This window comes from Montipora capricornis, chromosome 6 (genome assembly GCF_036669925.1).
Source record: "Montipora capricornis isolate CH-2021 chromosome 6, ASM3666992v2, whole genome shotgun sequence".
Lineage (NCBI taxonomy): Eukaryota > Metazoa > Cnidaria > Anthozoa > Scleractinia > Acroporidae > Montipora > Montipora capricornis.
In genome coordinates, this window is record NC_090888.1 from 770266 (window position 1) to 790448 (window position 20183).

General features: G+C 38.0%; 2 protein-coding genes across 12 annotated transcripts in view; both read left to right on the plus strand.

The window, feature by feature from the left end:
* Positions 1-6606, plus strand: part of LOC138051130 (ephrin type-A receptor 4-A-like) — a 53282-nt gene extending 46676 nt beyond the window's left edge. For 6 of the 7 annotated variants that reach the window (XM_068897283.1, XM_068897282.1, XM_068897284.1 and 3 more), the window contains 10 exons: positions 552-589; positions 688-906; positions 1041-1151; positions 2008-2195; positions 2381-2500; positions 2863-2933; positions 3434-3474; positions 3697-3793; positions 4406-4505; positions 6182-6606. In XM_068897283.1, coding sequence (XP_068753384.1) covers positions 552-589; positions 688-906; positions 1041-1151; positions 2008-2195; positions 2381-2500; positions 2863-2933; positions 3434-3474; positions 3697-3793; positions 4406-4505; positions 6182-6244 — 1048 coding nt within the window. In that variant the 3' untranslated portion in view covers positions 6245-6606. The remainder of the gene's footprint in view (positions 1-551; positions 590-687; positions 907-1040; positions 1152-2007; positions 2196-2380; positions 2501-2862; positions 2934-3433; positions 3475-3696; positions 3794-4405; positions 4506-6181) is intronic. The other variant, XM_068897288.1, reaches the window with a different exon arrangement.
* Positions 6607-10028: 3422 nt separating this feature from the next.
* The window catches only part of LOC138051128 (ephrin type-B receptor 1-B-like), a 23963-nt gene continuing 13808 nt past the window's right edge, over positions 10029-20183 (plus strand). For 2 of the 5 annotated variants that reach the window (XM_068897277.1, XM_068897281.1), the window contains exons 1-5: positions 12717-12834; positions 12924-12978; positions 15869-16004; positions 19400-19494; positions 19642-20183. The exon at positions 19642-20183 is cut by the window's right edge and continues 128 nt beyond it. In XM_068897277.1, the coding sequence (XP_068753378.1) occupies positions 15932-16004; positions 19400-19494; positions 19642-20183 (710 nt within the window). In that variant the 5' untranslated portion in view covers positions 12717-12834; positions 12924-12978; positions 15869-15931. Of the gene's footprint in view, positions 10154-12710; positions 12835-12923; positions 12979-13303; positions 13480-15868; positions 16005-19399; positions 19495-19641 lie in introns of those variants that run through there. The other 3 variants (XM_068897279.1, XM_068897278.1, XM_068897280.1) reach the window with 3 other exon arrangements.

The following is a 20183-nucleotide window of genomic DNA, read 5'->3' on the forward strand; positions in this document are numbered from 1 at the left end:
CAAAATTTGAGAAGTGTCCTTAAGTCTTTTGACACGGATTGTAGGTATGTGCGCACTGCAAGGGCCTTACCGCCCCCCCCCCCCCCCAATCCCTCCCCGACGATCTCTTGCCGATAATCTTAGGGATGATCATTCAAGGAATTGTCTTTCCCAACACAGTGCACGTGTTTTCTCTTTGGAGGGTCCACTATTTATATAGACCACAAATTAAACGCTCACAAAAGTTTGTACTTCAGCGGTTAATAGTCTTAAATAATGCGAAGTATTCCTGTCCCTTCGTATTGGTCAGTCTTTATCACTATTTTTGTGTTTTTACTAGCGCTTGCACAACGACCGCCGGGAATTTCATTCAAATCATCGCCTCAGCCAAAAGTAAAAATTGCGCCCTTTTTACAAACCGGAAACTACCAGCATTCGATAGATAAATCATGGAAGCGTTCAATCTCTATCCTACCATTGCACTGCTTGTGCCTTTAGAGTAACGTAACGTCTCGTATTTTCTCCGTCTACCTTTCCCCTTCAAGGATGTTCAAATTTTCTTTTACTTGCAGAAAAATGCGTCCTGTTGAAAATCTCTCCGTCGCGGAAGGTAAGCTGGTGAAAGGAAGGTTATCTGCGTAGTAAAAGAAGATTGATGTTTTTCATATTCCTACACTCAGTCGTAACAATATTTTTTAAAAACCATAGCTCGCATTGAAGAAGAGATTCCAATAGACTTTATTATGCCGGGGACAAACACAGACGCTATGATGAATGACAGACATTATATGGATTTGAATGTCACTCCCTGCATTGAGTTAGAACGAAACAAAATCAAGTATATAAAGCTACTTGGAAGTGGCAACTTTGGTGAAGTATACAAAGCGATTTTCGATGACACTGCCGTAGCTGTGAAATCTCTCAAAGGTGAGATTTTTCTTGAAGTTCATTGCAACACTATAAAAGTTTTCTGGACCCAAACAGGTGCACAAATTAAGAGGCAAAGCGTCCCGATAGTCGAAGAAATGTAAATTTATTTTTGTCTTTCTTTTCCTAAAAAGAAAATGCCACTTTGAAAGACAAACAAGACATGTTAACAGAGCTACATGTGATGAAATGTCTCAGGCCCCATCCTCATGTTTTAAAGCTCATTGGCTGCCAAAGTAGTAGTGGTGAGTTATGTCAGTATTAAGCTTGAGCATTCCATGAGTCAGCAAATGAGGCTGTTGCAGTTGAAACACGACTGCATATGTCTGGAATTGAAATTTCCTCTTCAAGATATTTTCGAGGTGCCCTCAACTAAAATTGAGACCACTGTTTCCAAGACTGGTTGAATGCTAAGACTAATTTAACGCACTTGCAGAGGCTTAAATGATTTGAAAACTCTGAAACCGCCTAGAATACTGTTCAATACAATGGACACCTTATCCTCAACAGAACAAAAAAGAGCGACTGAAAAAGCTCAGCCTCCAGGCTAAAGTTACATTTTTCATTCAAAGAAATCAATGCCCTTATTAATACCGATATCCATCCATCGCGTTCACTTCCTCTCGGATGGTGACCGCAATTCCTTTGGAAAACACGACAATCTGTCATTAAGAAAAAATATATACCAAAATAAAGGTCTTAAAATATAATTGTTTCCACCAGTTAGTTGGCTCATAGAACCTGCTGTCAAAAGGCATTCGCAGTGCTACTAGCATTTAGCAGTTTCGAATCAGTAGTTTTAATGCAACAGCTGTAAGGGTGTGGGGCGCCCTGTTCTTGGATCTAATATTATATGTTCGTTGCATTTTTTTTTTTTCAGTTAAATGATTTTGTACGGATTATCCTTAAAAGCCTTTCTTTCCTTCCTTCATTTTTTCATTTTAATGGGAATTTCTTTCGTTACTTGTGGTATTTAACCATTCAATTGTAAATTAATTAATTAATTAATTAATTTAAGTAAAAATTGGTGCTCCCAGAGAGCTTTCCTGGTTTTCCTACAGGTTCTCATCCTTATCTGACCACTTCATCTTGTATTTGCAGATCCAATTCTTATCATCTTGGAGTACATGCCTTATGGGGATTTGCTGGGTTATCTGCGAAAGAGCAGAGGTCACTGCGACATTTATAACTCAGGAGAGAAGAAGCCCACCTCCAGGCTCACTGCGATGGATCTCCTGTCATTTGCTTGGATGACAGCAGATGGGATGAGCTATTTGGCCAGCGTGAGGGTGAGATTAGATCATTATTTCATCTCTTCCTGTTGAATGCATCTCTCAACTTCGTCATCATTATCATCAATTTCACCGAAGTGGTTGCCATCACCTTCCATGGTCTCAACATAATGAAGTCACTAAAATCATTTCGACTTCGGCAATACTCTTTTGGAAATGATATGATCCTTTTGTGATTGCAGGTTGTTCATCGAGATCTGGCTGCCCGTAATATTCTCGTTGGCGAAAACAAAGTATGTAAAATTTCAGACTTTGGACTTGCCCGTGATGTGAATGCCGACATATATGTACGAACTTCTCAGGTGCGGTTCTTAGCCAGTTTAGTTAGACTTCAAGGCAATCAGCATCACTCTGGTTACCTATCTTTTTTAACTTTGTAGTTATTCTAGATAGCCAGCCCTTTTTCGTCTTTTTTATTCACCAAAGGTAATTATATATTTAGTATATCAGGGAAATAAACATGAATAAAGGTTGTTATTGTTGTTGTTCACTCGTTTCATTTCAAAATGCAAGGGCTCAATAATCTGGGTCTATGAAAAAATTGATTTCTTAACTTTGTAGTCTCAATAATTGCTTGCTTGCTTGCTTGCTTGCATCCTTGTCTGACTGACTGAATTGATTGACTGATACATTAATTCATTCATTCGTATATTCTCATTCGCAGGCTCGTCTTCCGGTCAAGTGGATGCCCCCGGAATCTCTTTTTCTCGGTGAATCGAGCACAATGAGTGACGTGTATGTAATTTCCTTATCATGCAGTGACCACATAATCATTTCATACAATTTTTCCTACACTTGATTCTGAGTAAACTCAGTCTATTTTTGTTGACAAAAAGCTCTAAAAGACAAGTTAAAGAATCTGTCTGTCTAATCTAAAGGAAAAACAAATTTTACTTGAGGCTGTTGGGTCGGTGTAACAAGTCAATCTGCTGATATAATATAGAGAATCTTGGATTCGAACTTAGTTTGCTGTGCTTTGAAAAATAGTTACCCTCACTTATGCTAATATATTGTATTTTATTGGAGTTCTTCATTTTTTTTTTGACAAAGTATCGATCACCCTAAGCTCAACCATTGAACTTGCAAACAACAAAAAATACAGAAATAAAATGATGCAAAATGAATAATGCACGTTGTCCGTGTCCATCGCTGAAGAATGCTTGCCGGTGAAGTAATTAGACGCGGTCGGCTTTATTGTCAATGTTTATCCCCTCTTTTTCCTTATTTTATATCAGATGGTCATACGGTATCGTTTTGTGGGAAATATTCACTATAGGTAACTATACACTTCTCTTTTTCTTTTTTTTTTTTGCGATGGAACTGCTTTTTTCTATAAGCGTGAGAGAAATATTTTTCACCTATTCATCCTCGGTGTAAAAATCCGTGAAGCTCGCGGAACATAGGTAACAAAAGAAAAAAAAATGAAACAATAGTCTTTCCCTAGCAAGAGTTAGGGAAATAAAAAAGGGTTTCCCACGTTTTTACTCCTTTTTCCTAGGGGACTCACCATATCCTGGAGTCAAGTCTCGAGAGGTAGCTTCTTTGCTGGAAGGAGGATATCGTATGCCACGCCCAGTTCATATCTCAGAAGAACTGTAAGTCCGTTGCACCAATGCGCTTCTCTTTAAGAGCAAACTAAAATGAAATGTAAGAAACGTTTTCAAGGTTTCTTTTTCGAAACCATAGTTATTCCTTTTTTTGCGCCTCTGACCCAGTGCTCCATTTCGTGCTTGGTTTTAGACAAAGTCTTGTGACCTCAGAGTTTACTGAGTTGTCGAATGATGAATTTGAACTCGTGCATGCGTTTTTCGATTGTCTGCAACTTGTTGGGCAATTCTATTGTCTTTTTCATTGATTTATTGTGTGAGGGAGTGACTGAGTGGCTTCTCGGTTGATTCATAGTTGGATCGAATATTGATTGATTGTCTGATTAATATCCGGGTTTCATCGGTTGAGCGACAGAATGCCAGACCGGCAGAGTGAGAGTCACAGAAACGAAGCGGAGAATAATGAGTTTGATGATACAGCAAGATAGATCGACCAGTTAAGCTTTTCGAATTTCCGTCAGTTAAAAATGGTTTTAAACAAGCTGACCTTTTCCTGACATTCAGAGAAAATCAGCCATATCTCATAACAAATCTGAGACGACACAAAGGGATATGAAAACGAACAAAGCAATCTCTTTCGTTAAATTTATGTTTTTCCAGGTATTCCGTTATGTCTGAATGCTGGTCAGAGAAACCCGAAGATCGCCCAACATTCCCGTGGATATGTACAGCCATGAGAAGATTGATGGCTGATCGTAAGGTATATCTAGGAAACGAAAAGGATTCCATTACCCTATATCCAGCCCAAAGCATAAAATTTTGGCTTGTAACATTTTTTCTTCATCAACACCGACCTTTTCAAACGGTAAGATTCCGACTGAAAGAATAGGTCGTATGACGAAAGTGGAAAGGTGGGATATCAATGAGGGTTGTAGAATGATGAGGATGGGAAATCGACAAGCGAAAAGATCAGGTCGATCAGGGATATCAACATGATGAAAATGTGTGAGTAAGTGGAGGTCAAGTATCGAGAAGGGCAGGTCAAATGTGGCAAGGGTAAGTCTAAGGAAATGTCAATCATCTACAAGGGAAGATCAATTGATCATCGGGAAGGTCGCATGAACCACCGAAAATGGTAGGCCGAACTTCCAAAGGGGCAGGTGACTGTCAAAATGGGTAGATTGCCTGTCCAAAAGCACGCATGGAATGTGGAAAGGAAGAGTCAGTTGTCAAGAGAGGAAATTAAAATGTCTAAATATGCGGATCAACAATTTTACATGATGTTTGAATGTAGGTCGAATACCGACTGGGACTTTGTACAGCTCCGTTCGGGGGTTGAAGAGGGGACAAAGAAAGGACCCTGTCGAATATACAGAGTGGTAAAGTTGTTAGAGAGGAGAAAAATAATGTGGGGAGTAATAGTTGTTATGCTAAAGGAAAGGAAAGGAAAGGAAGTTTATTTAAGTGTCTAGTCGTTCTAGCGCTAGAGCACTAATTGGGAACACTGTAAACTGAAATTAACGATGTAAGCAAATCAAGTCAAAGGTTGGTTTTTGAGTAGAGGGGAAACCGGAGTACCCGGAGAAAACCTCTCGGTGCAGAGTAGAGAACCAACAAACTCAACCCACATATGACGCCGAGTCAGGGAATCGAACCCGGGCCACAGGCCACATTGGTGAGAGGCGAGTGCTCTCACCACTGCACCATCCCTGCAGCCCTGTACAGGACGTCAGGCACAGGTTTGATTATTATCACTCAAAATCTCAACCTAGCCGAGCACAAGTACTCTGGTTGTTTGGGAGACTGTAAATCAAATCAATCTTCATAAAATAAAGGCAGATCAAAGTTGGTCCCTAAAAGACAAAGGTAAAGGTCCTTATTTCAGTAGGGTAGGACGTGACAGTGAACCAGTAAGAGTTATTCATAAAATTGCGGCCCTCCGTGCACACCTTTTACTCCCTCTCCCCCCCCCCCCCCTCCCCCTTCTCCGTCAATGCTCCGTTTTACGGGGTATTCAAAGCTACAGCTACACGGATCACAGGAAAGTCGAAACAGACGTCCATCGAATGGGACGGGGATCGATTTGGCGACCTCCGCCCAGAGGCCGCGCACTAACCGACTGAGCAACAACTGTCTCTAAAACTGAAGAACCTAAAAAAGAACTTTCTGAGCAGGGCTGAGATGAGAACCCATAAACGTAACCTAAAATACGGCGTTGAGACCGGGAATCGAACTTGGAAAAGATTGATGCAAAGCAAGAGCTCTAATAGCAGCCATCCCTGTTTTCAGCCCCTCAAAATAAATCTCCAAAAGAGCTTACAGTGGGGCTATTCTAAATTCTAAATACTGAAGATCCCTTTGATTAGTTACATGAGTTAGCTTCGCACCTGCAATTGAGAGTTCCTTTTAAGTTATTTTGTTCTGTTGTTTACACAGACATACGTTAACCTTGACGTCTACAATGACAAGGATTACGTCAATTTCGACATGCAAGGCTGATGACCTGCATTGATTCCGGGATGAAACAACCGTTCAGAAGAAAAACCTAATTTGATGTCTAGTCAGTCCAGCAGCATGAACTTACCTTTTGATAAAAATGCGTACAACTTCAGCGTGACTTCAACGTTTTAAAATACAGTGTATGTAAAACTGATTAACTGATTTAGTTCTCATCAAACTAGTTCTTGTTGAAAACAGCAAGATCTACATTTAGGTTCTTTTCACACAAACATTACGTAGAACTGCATTGAAATGTCACAAAAACGACTTAATTTTAAAACTGTAGAAATACAAGACCGAACGAGTGATTGTATGCCTGGGTAGCTGCAAAGCAATAAAAAGTTGAAGTAGCTTGTCTCCAAGGAGTGTGAAAAAATCTTTTTTTTTTTTTAATTATTAAAAATCATTTATGGGATTCGATTCAAATTCATGGGAATAGATTCTATCCAAACCGACTTGAATGCGTCTCTAAATGAACTACTGAAGTAGTTCTGTAGCTGAATAATTTCTGTATTTCTTGCACCACCTAGCGAGCAAAGTCAAGTACATCAAAAACAGCCAAGAAGGCGGGACTCCATATTCGTTTGGAGTAAATTCAGAATAAAAATTCGAAAGTGGTATCCTTCAAATTTTCTTAATAATACCTGACTTTTTTGAGACCCTTTTTACAAAACAAGGGACAACTATTCGTTCAATCTCAAACCGAAATACAGCAATAAATAGATTATTAACAAAATGCTCCTCGAGATAGAGGTTCTCTCTAGCTTGTACCAATCTTTTGTCGAGCATACCCTTAACACTTAACTCTTCATGAGACCCCATGTACTGAGGAACGTGATCGCAATCTATGCATTGTTAGCCTAACTCATGGATAAAGAGCACTTGCGAAATACAATGCCAATTGAATCGCAGTGTTGAAGTGCAGTTACCGGTAAAGTATTTTCCTGGGGAACTGTGTATTATTCTTTATAAAGTCACAACGATCTTTCCATCGCAATATCCTGGTGAGCTGTCATGAAAAATAAAGCTACTAGGCTGTATCTTCCTACAGTTTACCTTCATTGTTCAGTGTAAGTTCTAATTAACAATCTGTATGTTGCTAAAAACCGTTCGTCATGACTATCCAATAGGAAGCATGTCCTCTAACAATTTGCTGTTGAGAATAATTTTCGTATTTGCATTTTACGAAAAATGTTGATTCAGAATTTAAACGATCTTGTCCCTAGGAGTTTTCAGCAGTTAAAACAGATAGCAAAATTTCTCGATCTTCAAAACAAAAGAAAACACAAAGGGGTGATAAAAATCTCGCCACAATTTTCGGATCCATTAAAAGCGAATTAATGGTTATCGGCAGAAGCCCTCATGAATATGCGTCTATGCAACTTTATCATTTACAGTCTATCTGTCTTTTAAGACAACACCTGATGGTGTATGAAGGGAACATCACTCATGAATAACTGAGGTGGTGTTTCGTCTGAGCATCTTCACCCAGGGATAATCACCGTTATAACGTAGACTTATTTGCCGTTCTGAAAGAGCAACGGTGACAAGTCTGCCGTTTTTGCTATGGAACAACACGTAAGTATAGTTTCCAAGTTATTTTGTTACTGGTGTTAATTATCCTAAAATAAATGAAGAGTAATGTTTTCTCTTCTGTGTTAAGATTTAATTTCTCTCCTGGATGAAATAAGCTTTGAGGCCGGCCCACTGAATTTATAGTAATTGATTTTTAGCACAAAAGTAGCCTGCATTCGTTTGACTTCAAATTTCCCGTGCAACGCATCCGATTGTTTAAAAAAAAGCAATCGCAGCAGCTTATTTTCGTATTAAGACAGTTGCTGAAAAGGATTTATTATCGTCATCTTGCAAATTGCTATCTTTCGATTTAGTCATTTAGGTCTTACAAATCTGTCTATAAAAGCACTAGAGATTCACACCTGCCAATGATTTGATTCATGTATTGAATAGGGAAATGACTTGATGCTGGTTTCAACAAATTCCCACGATTTTTTTTCATTTGTTAAAAATCGTCCTTGCCGCCATAGACCACTAGCTCTTCTACCAAGAAATTGTATCCCAAGAAAACCGGGAATAAAAGTCGTTTTACATAAACAACTTGGTGATTTACGGGCATCACAAAAGAAAGCGAATAATCTAGAAAAAAAAGCAATTAATTCTGATAAATTTGTCTCCAAGTTTGGAAACAAATCTATTCCCTTTGACATATTGCCTTTTCCTTCAAATTGGATGCTTACGTTAATATTCCATTGTAATGGGAAATACAGTTTCGATTGAAACAGTTTTAAAGGCAGAATTCTTGTTCCTAGCAACGGACCACTTGCACTCTTTCAATAAAACCGATTCCACACGAGACCAAGATAAATCTATTTATGAATTATTCCATACGCGGTAGCCTGCGGCAAACTCTCGATATATACATTGGATATTTCGAGGAAGCTTTTTTACTATTATGATTTCAAACTATAACAAAGTTCATGTTTATGAAAAAAAAGGGGCCGATATTTTCACAAATCAAAGTTTAAGACCATTTATTAAAATATAATTTGTTCATGTAGATCAGTTAAACAGTTCCTAACCTTGAAATAATACGAGCTTCCGACATTTTACAAGTTCTTGTTGAAAATACCGCTTTGAGGCGTGTAGTTATTTGCGTGATGTCATTTCCTCTGAGAGAATTCGCGAAGTCGTACCGAGCGAGAAGACGGACTCAAAACAATCCTCCCCTCCCCCCTCCCTCCTCCGCAATACATGATCTTTCCAGTGCTAACCGCTTGTTAACATCATATCAGTGTCAACTGGTTCATACGATCTTTTTTTAAAGAAGACGTTTTAGGAAATCCGTGTAGTCTTTTGTACGATATCAGTTTGTTTCGCAAAATGCTTTTAACGTGAGGAATACACTTTTCCTCTCTCCTTCGTCTTTCCAGTTATGTTTTTCTCCCCTACAATTTCCATCATGGCTTAGGTTGGCTTAGGTAGCTCCTTAGCTCGCAAATGCAAAAGCCGAAGACGCCAATCTGTAGTCTTTTACTGGTAGGAATATAGTTGCGGCAGTTAGGTCACTTCATATGTAAAGACATTAATTAATCTACTGTCTTTTAATGGTCCGTTTCTTGAGAAAGCAGAATTAATGTCATTACTGAAACACCATCTGATATGCGTGGAACAATGCAGAAGGTTTATCAACACATAATTGTAAAATACTACTCTCCCTCTAATCCTGAAAACGGAATAAAAATTTACTATACGCAAGTGGCGAATCTCAAAAACATACTCCCCCGTTTACTTTACAATTAAGCACCAATAGTGCAATAGATCGCTTAGTCTAACTGAGTCGACTAATTCGCTGGTCTAACTGAGTAGACTAATTGACTTATCACTTCAAGTAGTTTCCAAGTGGTTGAAGGCTTTGCATTGGTCTAAATTACAGGCAGCTAATGATTTACCCTTCTGAAATAACCCTGATAAGAGACCGCACTTCACCTTATCTCTCCCCTGCAGGCAAGATAAGGTTAACGATTACCTTGTTTACCTCCGTAGTAATCTTGCTGTCTAAACAAAAAGTCCATAAAATAACTAGACACAGATATCAAGTTCTGCCATGATGATGAAAGTAGCGTTTTGAGTAGGGCACGCAAATAACAATTATCGAATCAATTATACGCACTACGTAGGTCAGAGGAAAGAGAATTGTCTATCTGAAAACTGAAACCTCTTCAAAGCACACACCTCAACTGAAGTAGATCGAGAAGCAGATATGTTTTCCTTCCAAACCGGCTGCGTTTCGAAGCAAAAGTCTTAAAAGCTATATGAATCCCTGTTACAGAACTGGGAGACTAGGTGTTTACCAACACTTGAAGGGTGAAGATGCATTTCTACTATAGTAAGGTACTGTTCTTATATCAGCATTACTTTTGACACTGGTAATAACCAGCAAGCAAGGACATAGTGAGTTTTTTGTTCTTCATTATTTTATGAGCTCGAGGTTAACATGCCTATCAACATCAAGCGGCGTTCTCTAAACTGAATGGAGGATAGAAACATATAACTAATGCTGTCGCAGACACTTATCTGTTTGCTATCTGTTCTGTTACAGGTTTTTCTGGTATTCATGATTTATTCATTCCCTCTTCTTTCAAGTGCCAATTGAACCTATCATTTTCTGTTTATTTTTTCTTCCGCGGATCCATGATTATTTTTTTTGTACTGAGAGAGTAGACAGGGAGAACTTTTCCCTCCACATCTCAGTCAGGGAATTTTGAATGCGAGGAAACTGAATGTCTTCTCTACGAAGCCGTTCTTGGCCACATAATAATTTTTCTTCCAATGCATGATCATTTCTTCATTTTTGCCCCCATTGGCCATTATCAGTTTTGGTCATCTCCAAGGAAAGTTACCAAAATCTCTCCTCGGCGAGGACTCAGCCGAAATTTAAAACATTAGTGGTTGCAGGAGCCCATGGGTTCCTGCCGTGGTTGCTAATGGTTGCAAAAAAAACACATGCTTTCAAATGTATGTAGCTGAGAAAGGTCAGAAGAAGATAATTTCGATGCTCACAAACTAGACTCGCGGTATCTGTGGAGTGCTCGAATAAAAATTGCTTGACTTTGTGAACGAAATCCTGAAACGGCCTCCATCATGCAGTGCTAAGCAACCACGCAATCATTCATTTGTCTCTATTCATTATAAACGGGATAATTATAAGAAAGATATAAATTGACGAATAAAAATGACTTGCAATTGTTCTCCCATCATTCACTTTATGAAAAGTCTTCCTCGGAAGGTTTTCATTCTTCATATCGATGCACTATTTTACCACATAGTAATTTTAAGCCAAATTTTGGAAGGGTGTATTATTTTTCCATTGGCAAAGTTGTAAATATACTACTGTAATTAAGCTTTAATAATGGCCTAGCAATCCAGAGGGCATCTAATAGAAACAGTGAACCAAAAATGAAAACACAAAATAGTAGACCGTGCCGGACCACTACTGTATTGTCCTATGATATGAAAAACAAACTAAAAGCCAAAAAAGCAAACAAAAAAACTAGATGGGCTAACAATACAAAGTTTAGGGAAAAAAACTACCCTTATTATTGCCATTTTGTGTGTGCAAAAACTGAAAATTCACTCTCGATAAACCACACCACAAAAACAATTGGCGCGCCATGAAAATGACAAATTTGGGAAATAAAGAAAAAACTGGGTTTATGGCCATAAACATTTGGGTGCTTTTGCAATATTATTTTTGGCACATTTTTTGACCATTCACATTGGCAACTTTCTCGTTTCTTAATTTTGGTTTTCTAAACATTTTTAGGATATTGTACAAGAAATGATGTCATGGCGAATACAATATTTTAATAAATGTGAGCTTCCCCCAGTTGAGAATATCAGCTAGGAATGTATGTCATATTTGACCTTAATATTTCTGAGGGGTGATATTTTTCACGGCAGTCCATTGAAACAAATCACAAAAGTCTCACGGTGATCTATTTAGGAAGCAACATAGAGGAAATCATTTCACCAAATAAAACTGGGAATCTTTGAATGATTCTCCCAAACAATGACAATGATTTAACTAGGTAAGAGAAAATGCTTGTTCATTTGAAATAAACTTCAAGAATCCTCGAAATTTGCCGATATAGCGTTGGAAACACTTCAAAGCACGCAACGAGAATAATTCAAAACTTGTATCAAATGATTTTAATTCTCTGAGTGCTCCGCATTGTAGTAAACAGTCTATTAATGTAAGTTTCCCATGATATAGGAAACAGGCACGCTTTTATTTTCTAAGAATAGATGATGACTGGTGCCTTGAATATATTGATTCGTCTCAGGTAACGTCAGAACATGAGCACTCAAAAATTTTCAGGCGCCTGCCAGTGGCCGCTAAATATCACCAGGACCATTCGTGCCCGTGGAGCCTCTGGCAGTTTTGCTACCAACACGTAAACGTCCTTTTAATAATATGTTGTGTGGGTAGTCTTGTAATTAACAAGCTGGAGGAAAGATCTTTAATTTGTTGAACACTGTAAATGAAATACAGTTATCAACCGCTGCTCTCAGTTTGTCACCGAGAGTGACCTCAAATGAGTCAGTCGATAAATGTGAGCTTCCAGGCGCTCGCGATTAACACAAACAGTTAAAACATGATTAATTTATAAAGAAAGTAAAGGGATAAACTTTGATTAAGTGTGCAAGATATTAGTTTATCTGAGTTCTCATCATTATCATTTCGCGGTGTTCAGTCACGGTGTACTTTAATTCATTACAAGATGGCAAAAATTATTAGCTCACGATTAAAGTTACCATGTTTGCCGACGAAGCACATACTGATCTTTTAAGCCTAAATTTTCTGTAACACCTTGGTTCTGAAGTCAAATACCTTTATCACTGCGCAGACGCACAGCCAATCAGAAACGTGTGCTTTATTTTGAGATCTCATTCACGTGATAACTCGGCACGAGCGCACCGCTTGGAAACTGACATGAATTGTTGTTGGCGATAATAGCTCAAAACTTTGATTTTCACCGTGGTAACAGTAAATGGGCCGACGGAGAGAAACAGTAAGTCGCCTTTTTAGTAGTTATCACCACTTACGCGACACAGTTAGATTACATTCAGCTATTTTTTTAAAAATTTGTTGTTGTTGTAGAGAACTCTGGAAAACATAGTATGAAAAAGTTGTACGTTCAGCTTGGGTGTGTTCGGTAAGTTGTACCCTGAAAGAGAAATATAGAAAAGTTTCTACATTTCTTGTTCTAGTTGCACACGGCTCAGAGTACGGGATATTTGAGCCCATTCAGGAAAAAGAAGTCTTAAGAGGATTTACGTATTCAGCTTATTTAAGAATACATCAACTTGAACCCTTCGTCGGTCTCGTAGCTTGTGGAGTGAACGTGGAGTCGGTCCGGCTTTCCTTCTTCCAGACACAAAGCAGATGTCAGTTTAATTTTTTTAACTTCCGTCCCGGTTAATAATTCAGCAGCCTCCTTTTCAACCTCGCTCCCAGGGTCTCTCTTATCTAGAAACAAAGTATTTTCATCTTACAGTTGCCTACCGGATGAACGTTTTTTCTCACAACTAGAGAGATCCCTAAAGAATATCAGAAATCAAACCCACAACCACTTGATGTATTGCTCCGGGTGCGTAATATAAAAAAATGATTTGTAATGTCTACGATGTCAAGCATTTGAGTGGAACAGGAAGTGGTAAGTTGCATGTTTCCTTTCTTCACCGGTGGGCGGTGTACACGTTCACTAGGAGACATCAAGGCAAACTTCGTGACATACTATATTAAATCGGCAAACATGAATATTGCGGCGAGTATATATGTCTAAGGCCCGTTTCAAATGTCGAACTTTTCATGTACCGAATCAAATCAGGGCCGTAGCCAGAAAAAAATTATGACTGAGGCAATGTCCATGGTTAAATTCTCTTCCTAGGTATTTTAGGTGTTTATAAGGATTACATTTTAAAGACAACACTAGAATCACGCTTTATTTTAAAAAAATCACTAAAAATGACTGAGGCAAGTGCCTCGGTTTGCCTCATACTGGCTACGGCCTAGCAAATGCGAATGAGAAAAATCTATTGTTGTCGCTCATTTGAATTAGATTCGGCACATGAAAAGTTCGACGTTTGAAATGGGCCTAAGGATGATTAAACTTGCTTCTGGAAAGTTTTAATTTTCAATTGTGTCTGGCATCCGTTTAATACATCTTTACGTAGATTCCAATATTATAAACTACTTCATCAGCTTTAAAAACCAGCAACTATCGAAAACTGGAGGGAGCGAAAGAAACGAAGGAAAGTACTGATCAATAAATATGTGTAAGTTTTACCTCGTGGGAACGATATTTTCATTCGGACTGCAAGTACCGGTACTCTTAGTTACTCAATTTGCAGCCGTTTAACGCCCTGGCCTCGGTTGTTCAAAAGGTTGATAACGCTATCCAACGGATAAATCGCTATCCACCGGATAGCAAAAGTGGATAGTGATTTATGCACTGGACAGCGCTATCCACCCTTCGAACAACTGGGACCTGGTAACTTCTCTGAAAACAATGACACCATGTAGCGACTAAAATACATCAGAGCCTGTTCAAAATTCCAATACTTTTCCTGTTCAGACTTTAGACCTTCCAGACAAAATTGTAGTGCACATGGGCTTGCGATTTTTATCTCTGCCATCGAATGGAAATTCAGAATTTGTAATCAAAGAATCGGATTTTCTGTCGTGAATATTCGAACAAAATGTTTCCTTTTCTTTCTTTTTTTTTTTTTGTGGTTTTTCGGGGTCTTTCTGCTAAGTACACTAACCCTAAACTTCGGTAAAAAGCTTTAATTAAAACACAAACGGTCGACTTTTTAATATGACATTCTATGATCATCACGGTTATTTAGTGAACATGGTCAAATGGGCTTTTTGCTTACTCAGAATTTCACGTTCAAAAAGAGTGATTTACGGTGGTGCTAAATTAAAGGAAAATGATGTACGTTTCTTTAAGCGCAGTGAAGAAGGTGTGTGCATATGTTCCGTCTGTTCCGTCAATGAACTAAAACTTATTTTTGACGGCAGATTACACACTGTTTATGACACTCGTATTCCATTATTTGTTCGAATTTATTTGCCTTCTCGATTTCAATGAAAACTTTGCACTTCGCGGCTTATTTGCACAAGCTAATTACTCGTAAAACTGTCGGCGTTTTATAAGGTTTGCATTTTTTTTTTCCAAATTGAATCCTTGGAAAGTTCTTATTTCGTGAGTTTCTAATCTTGAAAGAAATCTAGATAAGTCGGGATCTGCTGAACCACAGCAATTTCCTCATAAGTCGTTTTCCGGGATTGCTGGTCGGCTCACGGATGCCGGAGCCTGGAGCATTTTTTATGCTCAGATTTTAATTTCGGGGCACCTTCTTTAGATTTAATAAGGATTACAATGAATTAGCGGAAATATAAAGTCATATAACGCTAAAATGCACAACATACTTCATTAGAAATCCATCCTAATCTCTCTTTGTGGGCTTCCCCGAACACCGCTCTTTTGCTTAGCTTCTAATCAGCTGGAGGTCAATAAAATCAATCAAATGAAGGCTTAACGTTTACAACTGATAATACGGGTCGAGAGAGATCAGACTTCCAAGCCGTTTTTGTCGCCCTTTGTTTTCGCGCTATATCAAAAGCCGAACAATGCATATTTTTTTGCCTTCATGAGGCAAGTTAATGACTTATTCAAATTTTTCGCGTGGAGTTTAGGATACACCTGCTGAAAATGATTTACACTTTTCAATAATTGATGAATTCAAATTTCGTTGCATGTTTATGAGTCCAAAGCGATCGGAAAAAACAATTAAGAGATTCGAAAGAGATTACGCAAAAATTGATTGTCCTTCGAGAACTGCCCATTATAGTTGGGAAAATCGTGCGAAGAGTGGAGAATTTAATGATGGATAGAAAATGTATTCCTGTCACTTTTATCGAACAACAAAACGAGCATGTGCTGAAGAGAAAATTAAAAGGACTAAAGGACAAAAAAGGACACAGTAATCGTTAGAACTACGTCATTTCCGTCTAATTCACTTCCTTTTCTGTTCAAGAACCCCGCTGCACTGGTGAACACAAGCACTGCGGTTGAATGGTGGTGAAGGAGGGAGACAGGAATGTCGTGGAAAGCGTGGGTTTTCGTTGTTACAGTGGGTTGGTCTTTCTTTCATTTTTCAACCGGAGAAACAGGTAGGATTGTGTTATTTCTCACTTTGAATTTCTTCGATTTAAGGCAGGTAATCTGATATTCTGTGGTCGCGAATTCTCTAAGTACAACATATTCAATTCACGGCTTGTGGCTTTCCTCTCCAAGGGTAGCGCTGTATGTGACGGATTTACTTCACGAAGGGGTGTTGTGAAAAACTACATATTAAATCTGACCTGCAAGGAGATTCATTGTCCGATGTGGGTGACTTTTCCAAGCGCTAAAAAGATCTGTCATTCGGACGCTTAAAGGAATAATGACTGTACATGTTGTGAAATTATTGAAAGCTAACTCTGAGCGCAGCTCACTGGGTGGTCGCTACTGTTTATTATGTGCAAAGAGAAACGGACAAGGCTAAGCCACTGACTATGTTAGGGAATGAACAGTGAAAACACGGTAACGGAATCATAGCGTTTTCTCGGCTAAAGGAAGAGTGTAGTTTAAGGAAATAACATGCGCGCCGTTGACTACATGAAGTAAGTTACTTCGAAATTAAAACAAAAGCACGTACTCTTTGCCATCCCTCTGCGAAACAAAAATTTTCTTTTAGTCAAAGGACGTAATGTGAATACTTTCTATATCCGTTATGAACGCTTGGTTCTTTGTGATCATTACTTTTTCGTTAATCACACGCCCTAAGCTCGAAATTATTTTGAAACCCAACACGCCGTATTTTATACCGTCTCAACTTGAGTGGGTTTTTTTGGGATATTCCTATGTTTGCATAGCAATTATCGCCTCCAGATTGTCACTTCCGATTGATACAGCTTCCCTTTTCTTAAAGAAAACCCTCGAAAAATTTAGATGCAATATATATTCGCTTCCTTTGATTCCGTGAAATGTATCTTTCCAAGGAGCTTCTATTGTCGTAAAAACACCTTTTTATTTTGCTAATGGCTCTCAGCTTGAGGTTTTCGTCTGCTAATGATCTCAAGCCTTGAATGTACCGAACACAATTCGAAGAGGACGGCGGATTCTTTGGGTTGTAAACAGATGCCATGTTCTTTGCTTTTCGTATTGTAATTTTTTGACAGTCTTAAATTTGAAAAATCAGGACATTGACAACAAACTGTCCGTTTCTAGATCTTTTGTTCACTGCACTCACACCGAGAGGAAACATTTGCATACAAGCTGGAACCGAAACACAAATGTTTAGATTTCGAAGATAAATGAAAATTGTAAACAACTGTCAGAGAAAGGCTTTAGATCAGCTGCTTTTGAGAAGATTCTTTAAGAATGGAAACTTAAAGTTCGCAACATTTCTTGATTGTGTAAATTCTTAATACGCCGTGTCGGAACTCTCGCAGAAGGAGGCTTGCATGGTTGAATTCAGGTTTACAAAGGAATTGAATTTTCACAACAGGAATGTTCTCGATACATGCAAATTCTTTAAGCGACAGCAGTATTTTTAATGCAAATTGCTTTCAGGGAACACTTGAATCTAAAGCCTCGAGGCGTTTTTTAAGTGCCATTTCCTGCATGGACTTGACCGCGCCTATGCTAGCTCGTGCTTAAGATCCTTTTACAGGAGTCGGTAATTAAATTAGCGCCCAGGAAAATTGGCCAGTGATATCGGCTCGATAATATTTGATTGTGGTGTGGTTTACAAACCTTGTGTTTTTTTTTTGTAAGACAATACACCTCGGGTTTTTTTTGCTATCAATTTTTTTTACATTCTCACTTGTCCATGCATCAAAAGTAAAGAACTTGGAAGTCCCATAATCTTTTTGGAACCTATGATTTGCATCTTCTGAAAAAGCAGTTCTTTAATTTCTTTTTAATTTTTGCAGCAATGTGCCTTGAAAAGTCTTTTAATTGAAGACACTGAGAGAAACAATTTTTTCTTCCTCATAGAGCCTCAAATCTCATACTTCAAAACATTTATAAAACTGTGGCTTCTTTGTGCCTTATTAAAATATATATGCATATAATACTTCCTGTTAATTAATTAATTAAGCAAACCATGGAAATGTTGTTTAAGAAAACAATGTAGCAGTTGTTTAAAAAAGTACCACAAAAGAAAAAAACTTCAGGAATTTTGTTTCAAATATATTTTATCCAAATTTCTTTTCATTTAGAGGCATTCTATAACTTCATTTACTGGGCAATAAAAAATAAATTGAGTGAAAAAATGAGTGTTGATAAGATTTCATTAATATATCACCTTGTGAAGATAAAATGAATGTAAAAGTTTGTGAAGCTCTTTTTCTGCAACATTTACCTTGGCCTTGCAAATTGAGATTGTTGATGAACAATTTTTGTGAAACTTGCTTGACTATTTACATACTTGAAAAATTAGACTGGAAGATATGTGTCAGGTTTGGTCAAGGCCTACTTTTCAAGAACCTATAATTTTTTGAAAGAAGTGTAGCAATAATATATTTACCAATAAGAAATAGAGATCTTTATGGGTATTTACAATAAGGAGATGGTGGTGGCAAATATACTCCTTATCTTCTTAGAATAACTCTAACAAATATTATCTTGGATGAGTACTATTGAAAGAACTGAATATACACTTAAATGTACATTGTATGTGCCTTGTTTATTTTTGTCTGCACAGCCTCATGCACCTAAATTCAAAAATGGCACCAGTTTCACTTCCCTTACATGAAGTAATTGGCTATCACAACAGTTACTGACTGGCTAACCTTTTTAAAATGGGTTGTTGACCAACACCGTTTAAAATGGATGTTTATGGCTTAGCACTAATTGTGACGCTGTTTACTGTCAATAGGACTCACTTGAAATAGTACTTTTTGGGGTAATCTATTTGGGTAGTCTATCAGGGTAGTCCATGGACTCAAGGGGTCAGTGTTTTCAACACTCCCCAAAGATACAGTTTTCCTACATTTCATGTCTAATGTGCAAGGGAAATGTGTCTCTTGCAACATTTTCCCCAGGACTCGGTTGTTTGAAAGATGATTAACTTAATCCAGGATTAGCGTAAACTTAATAATTATGTTTAATGTTTCCAATTTTTTGTGAACGTTTCTTTTGCTTGATTTTGTTTTTCGAGATTGACTTCTTCTAATGTAAAGTTTTGCCAAATATCAGCGTTGAACAGCATTTGGGAGTGAAGAAATAAACTCCTTGGTTAATTTTTAAATTATCTGGGATTAGCATAAATCGCCTTTTGAACAACTGGGCCCAAAAGTTTGCTGCTGTGATCAAGTTTATTTTATTGTCACATTTCGTAATAAGTACCATAAAATTTGGTATAAAATACATAAAAACTCTCATATAATCACTCAGTTAGTTTTACTCCATTGTTAGTGCAAACACAAGGATTCACATGAGCCTGGAAAGGTCTTAAAAATTGTATTTGATAATTATTTCTTATCATGTGTATGTGCTTGCTTTTTTTATCACTACACAGCAATCCTATTGCAGAGACCCAAACCTGGTCAAACTGGACCTGGAAGCTGGTTTTGGAAAACAGAGAAAGAAAGTGGTGATGCAAAGGCTTCTGGGGTGAGATTAAAAAAAGGAGTTATTATAAATAATTTGTCTCGACTGTTGAAGTCATTTTGCTAAATATTGATGCATCTTGTAAGTTAATATGACCCCAGGCACCTTACATTTAAGGGTGACAGTTCATTATTTTTATTTTTTTTTTAGTGGCTGGCCCCTGCAGAGGAGGGATCAACATATTCTGTCTGTGATATCGAGGCTAAACAACCAAGCAATTGGTTGCAGAGCAATGCCTTTTATCCAAACAAACTAAAACATATTGACATCACTATCAACTACACGATATCATTGCGGTGTGCATTACTTGAAAATTTACAAAATTGCAAGGAACAGTTTGATGTGTATGAATATCAAGTTATTGAGGAATCCAATGGCTCCGATTTTGATCCAAGAAGTGGAAAATACAGTAAAATGAAAACAGTGTCCTTACCTGGAAATATCTCAAACATATCTATCATTCCTTGGGTAGTTGCCAAATTATCACTTCCTATCAAGGAAGGAACGTCAAAGGTACTCCTTGCTATTCATGACCAAGGGGCTTGCATTGTATTGAATTCATTTGTGGTAACATACAGAGTCTGCCCAGGAAAGGTCTTACCTGGTAGTCTATTACTTGTGCCACAAACAGTAGCTCCAACAAATGAATCTGCAATTGTGAAAGTTTCTGGGAAATGTGTGGCTAATTCAGA